Source organism: Eurypyga helias, unplaced genomic scaffold (assembly GCF_000690775.1).
Source record: "Eurypyga helias isolate BGI_N326 unplaced genomic scaffold, ASM69077v1 scaffold26733, whole genome shotgun sequence".
NCBI lineage: Eukaryota > Metazoa > Chordata > Aves > Eurypygiformes > Eurypygidae > Eurypyga > Eurypyga helias.
This window is the reverse complement of record NW_010243473.1, coordinates 923-8,690: the sequence shown is the minus strand read 5'-3', so window position 1 is coordinate 8,690 and position 7,768 is coordinate 923. Positions and strand designations below refer to the sequence as shown.

Below are 7,768 nucleotides of genomic sequence, written 5' to 3'. Positions count from 1 at the left end.
GAGTGTTTCTCCGTAACTAGGGAGAAAAGAAAATACTTCCCTGCCCTTTAAAATAGGAGCTGTTGGCACAACCAGGACAAGCAAACTGAATCCAAACTGAGTCCTTGCCAAATTATGCCTTAAATTATAACTCCGCTGTGGATGCTATAAAATCAAGTTTAACTTCTGCTTGATGGATTCGGAGAAAGAATATAATATTAATAGAACTGGGAGTTAATAAAACAGGACACACTGCTCGCTTTAAAGGCATTTCCCTATAAGAAAACAATCTGAATTTAACTGCTTTCCTTTGAAGAAAAATAAGACTCTTTTATAGGGGAAAAAAAAATTATCATGCAAATAAAACCAGAGCAAAGCAGAAACATGTAAGTACAGTAGTTTGGGAAAACTGCCATATTAGGAGGAGCAGGAATATTTGATTGTAAATCAGCAACATCTGGTTGATAAGAAATGACATCTGCGTATCCGTCTCTGTCAAAACATACGCACTGACAAACGCGTGAATCCCTACAGACGCACACACGCTCGCATCCCAGCAGACACATGCACATAGACACCACTACATATTTTACACACCCCCCTACACATTTTACATACACTTACATCCCTTTCCTCCCCCCCCACCCCCGCCTCCCTGACACACGCATTCCTCTTCTTGCTGCACTGACTGGTTGGGGGAAACAAATAAAGAGTGGCTGTAGCCCCAAGATAAAGACCCAACTGAGAAAGATAGAGCCATAAAAATAAACCAGGGAATGATCTACCCTAAATGGCATCTCCCTCCAGGGAAGGGAATAAAATTTGTAGCTTGCCCCAGTGCAGACGGAGAATAATACCGGCGTGCAGCTGATGCTCTTGCAGATGCTGGCTGAGCGAAGGGGTAACATCCTTCAGCTGAGTCGAGTGGCAAGTGAGGTCTTTTCCACAGGCAGGAGCCCGAATTCAGCTTTCACAGCTGAGAGGTCGCTTGGCAAAACGTATTTTCACGTTGCAATGCAGACTGCGTTTCCCGTTGCCATAAACATCGTCTGCCTGCATCCATCTGCCCAAGGAGGGTTTGCCTGTCCATCCCCATGTCTCTCTGACAGTGCATTACCTATTTTTTCCCATTTATTGCCATCTCTCTCTCACTTCCACCCCTCACCTGCAGCGCATCCTTCATGCAAACTTCCTTTTCTGTGCAATCACACAGTTTGTATAAACCAACAATTTACACATAGTTTTTATACACCCGTGTATTTTATACATACACATATATACACACATGTGTTCTAGGTTTCCAGAACTATGTTATAGGTGAATTACATTACAGTATTAATTGTACAACTTGCCCTAAATGCGTTCGAGTCTATGCTTACACAGCTTATAGAAATACCTGCCTCATTTCAGACCCTTCAATTTATTTCACTAGCACAGCTGCAACCCCAATGTGGGGCTTGTGCTTATTTCCCCTGATATTTTAGACAGCCTGAAAAGATATTTAAGCACATTGGGATCTCCCCCTCCCCAGCCCTACTCCCCAAAAAGAGGCTTAAGCTACGTAGAAAGTTTTGGTAAAGTTTTCATTGCGCTTGTCAGCAGCTTGGTCGACCACCTCCCCCTCCTCTGCAACCCTGCAAAAATACCCCAGAAATATTGAGGTGTTAAAATAGGTCACATGCACATTTCATTTCCTTGCCATTTACACAATGGGTGCTTGCAATCAGGTTGATTCCCAAATATTAACTTCCCCTGCCGTTAAGTACCATTTTGCTGTAGCTTAAATCATTGTGTTACTAGCTCGTATTTATTAGGTACTAGCTCTCTGCTTAGGACCAGGAAATGAACCCTAATAGACAGAAATAATTAAGGTTCTGCCCTCATGAGGGTTCTTTCAAAAGCAAGAATTCACAACAATTATTCTCATTAATTTTTACAACCTACTTTCCCCGCTAGCTGGGCTTGAGCTTTATATTGGTTTACCCCCCCATCAGGATATCCGGTTTTATGCTGATTTCCCCCCCCTCCTTAAGTTATTTAACATTCTTGGTAGCCCAAATTCTTTTTAAGGAAACATCAGCCCCAGCTGGGATGCTGTAGACACCCAGAAATGTTATGTGCGCATGGCATGGGATTTCAGATTTTACAGGTTCATCTCATGCCCAGAAAGACCCCTGTACTGAAAGAATGCTGTTAAGTTGGTCAAGTCAACTGGTGCTCCATCCTGCAAGAGTCTGGAGACCTGCCTGCATGGCTCTGCTCCGAGCACGTGGCCTTCTGCTGCTCTGTCGAGGCACCTTGTAGCTGCTGTCGGAGACGGGCAGGTCCTTGGGCTTGGGGTGTTTTGCTCTTACAGCTCAGTTCTCCTTGTTTTTGTTTGCAGGTAGCCGTCTCTATCACTTCAGTAGAGGCCACCAATGCGGTGGCCTTTGTGGCATCCCATGGAGTGCCTCTATGCAGAGACTGGGCCCGGTCCAGTCGCCCAAAGCAGCACGCAGGGCTGTGTCCCCCAGACTCTCCCTGCCTGGCCTGGGGCCTTTGGCTGTGTGTCTTCCCACCTCCATAGCAAGAAGGGGCAGACCTTCTCCATACTCAGGGAAGGCTTTTCCCAAAGAGGGGTCCTCCAAGTGCTGAGACAGGCAGGGCTCCCTGGGCTTAAGTGAGGTGAGACCATGTAGCTCCTCTTCCTTGCCAGGACAGGTGGCTTCTGTGCATTCCTTGGTCGCTCGGGGACCACAGGCAGCTCTTCTCCTCTCACTGACGCTCTCTGGGGCTTCTCACATCTCTGCTGACAAATGCTTAGCCCTGTTCCAGGCTTAGGTGGGAGAGTGCTTCCTTCAAGAGGCCTTGTGTCCATCACTATCCCTGTCTGAAGCAGTCCTGTCTCCCTCTGCCCCTTTGTCAGCCCCTGAGCCCCTGGCTCCTTGTGGCTCTCAATCCAGACCCCCTCCCCAAGCTCTGCAAAGATACCCTACTTCTCTTCAGGCTCACTCCTGCCTCCCAACCCACCTCCTTTCCCTCCCAACACTGTGCAAGGTTTGTCTCGTCTCATCGTCCATTCTTGTCTCCCAGTTCAGCTGACAACCTCCTCAATGAGCCCCTCTGTCTTGCACCAGTACCTCCAACAAGCCCCTGGCTCTCAGTCCCTCCCATTTCCTTCCCTGGCTTCTGGGTTTGGCATCTTCTCCCCTCCACCAGCAGCCCCCCCTTCCCCTGGCATTTGCCTTGGGCTCTGAGTCCCAGCTCCCCATCCAGTTCTTCTGTTTGGCCCAGCCAGATGTACGTAGTTTCAGCAGGCACCTTGTCTTCATCTATTTCTTTCCTTCCCACTTCTCCGGTTTGGCTTCCTCCTCCACCTTTACTTGGTTTCCACCTGGGGTATGTGAGAATGCAAAAGAAAAAGGCTCTGTGCTTTCAGGACTGAAGCCCAGCCTCCCAGTTGCTCCCAGCACAGCCAACTGCAGCTGTGGCCGGGATGGTCCTGGCCCATCTCTGACATGCTGACCAGGACCATGGTCACCTCCAGCACAGGGACAGCATGTCCTCCCTAGCGTGGGGAGGTCCCTGAGTGCTCAGCTCAAGGGTAATCACCTCCATGTCTTCATCACTAAGTGGGGTGACCCAAATAGTGTTTTTTTTTTTTTTTTTCCCCACTCAGGTTTTTAAGTTGCCTGAGTGGGGTAGATTTTCACAAGAACAAGGATCAGAAACTAAGGACCCCCACTGCAGAACATGAAGTCCCTGTTACAAAATGTCCAGCCTTTAGGACAGTTTCAGAAGAGCCCAGGAGGGTCAGGGTGGTGTGCTTTCCCTTAGTTGTAGTGTTCAAACACCCCCCACCCATGGGACCAGGTGGGTTGATAGCAAAATAAGTAAATAAAATGGAGTCCAGGGCATATACCTGGTGTGGAACATTTCAGCCCTGACAAAGTTTTGTAAAGTTAGAAGCAATTGAGAAAAATCTTATTATGGCAAGTGCTTGACAAAAAGTAATATTAAGTGGTAGTTTTGACCCTGGCCATAACAATATGCCTTAAGTCACAAATACCCATATAAACACGTGGCTATACAAAAAAAAAGAAAAAGGATCTTTCCTCAACCTAACTAGATGCAAAGTTAAATTTTATCATGCTGGAGCTAAAGATGCCGTTGGAAATGTCTCAGCAGAAGTGCTTTGTGGTCAGTTAGCCCAGAGAAAGGAGTGCAGAGGAGCGGCGCTCAGATTTCATTGGGAACTGTCGCTTCCCGTTAAAGTGAAGATGAACCCATAGGTCAGACAAGCCCTGAAAAGTGTAAATTGGGGAGGCTTCACCCTGGAAAGCTCTTGGCTCAGAAGGGTCTGTAGCAGCTTCAGTGGTCAGAAGCAAACTTTGCCATCAGTAAGAAATACATAAACAAAGTCCTACAGTTTTATTGAATCTGTGCTATATAATTTTGCCCTGGGTACTCTGTCTTAACGACCTTGCAGGACATTGTATTTTTTTTTATTTTTCATTATGTAATTGTCATTTGACTTTCTGACAGCTTCTTCCTCTCCTGCAATAAGTTACAGTCAATTAAATAGAGTTTTGCTATGGCAAAGTTGATCCAAAAGATTATTTCCACCCATTTGTTTGCTTTTCCACCTCTGAAATAGTTCATAAGTCAGACAAAAACTGGCCAAACAAAATAGCTTCCACAGGCTGTTTTCTAAAGCAGGGATTCACCGACTTTTTCTCTATTTTCTATTTTGTTGTGTACAGTTTCGTTAAGTCTGTCTTCGACTCTCTTGGCTTAGTGTTAGGGCTGATGCCGTGAGGGATCACCTAGGGTTTTTTTTTTGAAATCCATGTGAAGTACACCAAAGAGCTGAGACCTAATTTAAAGCCTTCCATAGTCCCTGCTTTCTAGATGTCTTCAATCCATTGGATCTCCAATTTTAAGGAGGCTGAAATTAGCTGTGCTTCAACTGGAACTTTCTGCCACCGACACATACGTTAACACCTTTGCTTGTAAGAGTGTTCCTGATGTGAGTTAGGGGACTTCCCTACCCATAAAGCAACGTACTTGCAAGATCAAGGTCCTATAGGATATTTTGTAGAACATTTTGTGGGTGGTTAAAAGCTTGATTCATCAAACAGGGCATTCATCTGAGATCCTTAAATAAGGGGCTAGCGTGTTGACGGCTCATTCTCTGGTGAATGGAGACTGTTGGGGACCTGCGAAGGCAACGCTACCCACCTCAGAGCCCCAGTGCCCTCTGGCAGTCCCCATCGCCCTCCATTGATTCCAGCAGGAACACCGGGAGACGAGGTTCCCAGTGCAGGCGCCTTGGTTAAAATGCCTTCGGTTAGGTTGGGATGAATCCGGCCCTTTGTACATTTGTGTGCTGGTGCCAATACTGTAAATCCTTGCTCAGTGAAGGACTTCACTTATGCAAGCAAATATTGCCATTGGGTTCGGCAAGTGAGGACAACTCGCGCATTTAGTGTGCTTCAGAATGCAAATTGCATAGAAACATTCAAAAAGTTGAATAATGCCTATTATTCATTGTAAAAGTGCCACCACCTCTCTGGTTGACACCGCTAGGCAGTTTCTAGGCAAAATACACAGCTGGTTGTCTGATTATTCAGGGCTTTTAATTATAAAATGTGTCCCTGTTTTACTGCTAGAGAACAGCTCAAATGGGAGATTGGACCAAATAGATTGTTTGGTCACCCTTCTCTTTGAAATTGGAAGTGTGTGAACAAAAAAAAGCGCAATGTTTATGCACTAAATTAGGTCTTATTTTGATGGAAATGCCTGTGGGGACCAACGGAGGGGTGATGGGGACTTTGTGTGAGATTTGGGGCTGAATTAGGTAAAAATGGCAAATAAGCAAATGGCCTTTTGGAAAAAAATATGCTATAAGATGAGAAAATAGCAAAACAATCTGGTCGTGCAGACACCTGGCCGGGTTTGCTATTGACACTAGACGAGCCAGATTTTTCCCTTTGAATTTTGGCAAAGAGGTAGGTGCAGTTGTGTGTGCTTGACTTGGTGAACATGAACCTGTCTCTGTTCTCCCACCATTAATCTTGAACACTTTCCTTCCCATTGGCCAACTTTCAATAGGAAGGAAGGACAGGGTTTCCATAAAATGTGATGAGTGCATGAAGTTCCTCCAATGGGAAACACAGGGTTGTCCCTCCACCTGGGCAAGCGCAAGTGGCTCTCCCGACTCTGGCTGAAGTCTCAGACTGCCAGACAGTGATGGAGAAAGAGAATAAGGGGAATTGTTGCCTCCTCTGCCTGAATATTAGGAAACTGAAGCTAAATCACACCTGATCCAGACTCAGGGGTGCTCTGCAAAGATACCAAAGTGTTTGCATCAAATTTGGCACGGCAGAGTGGGTTTGTACACGATCAGCAGGGTATTTGAGGGTGTTACCAGTCCACAGTTAATGTTTGCCTAAATGACAACCCCTGGCTTGAGAAAACCTACTCACCTAAGGCCTCAGGAGAGGTATGTGAAGAAGGGGATTGTGCACTTCTTTGAGCAGCATCATTGCGTTGGATAAGGGTATGTTCTGCACAGAAGCTGCTTTAAGTGCTTAACTTAGATGGAGTAGGAGGACCAAAGTTAGGAGTCGGAGGGGTATTCATCCCAGCAAATTAAAGATGCTGAAGGTAGCCAACTAAGCGAGCAGACTAGTCCTTAATGCTTTCTAGAATCAATGGGGAGACATTCCTCCAGGGCACTATGGTCAAAGGTGGAGTTGCCCTCCAAGTACCTTCCGTAGTTAGTTGATGCAGTGCTTAGAGGTGTGGGGCCGGCTGGGGAAGAATGTCAGATGCAGAACACCTGGAGTACATTGAACTGGTCTGAAATATGGAAAGGGGGGCAGTCTGAGTGAGCAGATCCAGGGTCTGAGAGGTAAGGTTTTGGTCATGGCTGCACATTGATGAGAAAATGCTTGTTGATGTCAGTGTTCAGGCAATATGACTTTCATCTCTGGTCCTCTGGTCAGTGCAGCCCTTTCTGTCCCAACAACAAAAAGAGAGTAAATAACTCTAAGAAAGTAGATTTTCTCCAGAATAAAAATGAATGTGAGTGTGCAGTCGCATGTGTTAGTGACAGGACAGGACTGAGAGAAGCGAGAGGTTGTTGGCAGGAGGTATTTTTCCAGTGGAGAGATCTAGGAAAGGCCCATCTGGAGTGGTCAATGCCTGAGCTGAAGGATGACTCGAGTTCCTGAAAGCTGTGTTTTCCCCCACATCCCTATTGGCTTGGGTTTAATAAACAACATCCCCTCTCTCCCAAGCCAGACCTTGGACTTGCTATGAACCCGTTGCATTTCCTCCCTTTCAGATCACCCAGTTAAAGATTGAGAACAACCCCTTTGCAAAAGGCTTCCGCGGCAGCGACGACATGGAGCTCCACAGGATGTCCAGGATGCAGAGGTAACGCGTGCCTCCGCTGTGGGGACCCACTCAGGACCGCGAGAGCCACCTGGGCTTTGCTTTGCATGTCTCTTGTGACTTGACCTGAGCCAGGACTTAGTGGCAGTCCCTTCTCTGGCACCTGCATGTGCATTTTACGTCAAGCTGTTGATATAACGTCAGGACGTGGGGCCAAACCCCAGGACTTCCCACTCTGAGGTGAATGCCTTAACTGTTGGGTTACAGAGGCAGGATCTCACTTGTGGGTTGTCCTCTTGGCCACAGGGATGTTGTATTTTTTTCTGACATGTCCCCGTCCAGAACAACCTCTAGCTTTGTGCTAAACAGATGTCTCTGCGGCTGTGTGTGGGCTTAAACCTGTTTAAAG

The 7,768-nt window shown here is 46.6% G+C and overlaps 1 protein-coding gene across 1 annotated transcript in view; it reads left to right on the top strand.

The window, feature by feature from the left end:
* LOC104507981 (T-box transcription factor TBX5-A-like) overlaps positions 1–7,401 on the top strand; it is a gene marked incomplete at both ends in the record, with an annotated part of 8,815 nt that extends 1,414 nt beyond the window's left edge. The window contains one exon of the mRNA XM_010149437.1: positions 7,310–7,401. Within this exon, the coding sequence (XP_010147739.1) occupies positions 7,310–7,401 (92 nt within the window). The remainder of the gene's footprint in view (positions 1–7,309) is intronic.
* Positions 7,402–7,768: the final 367 nt, after the last annotated feature.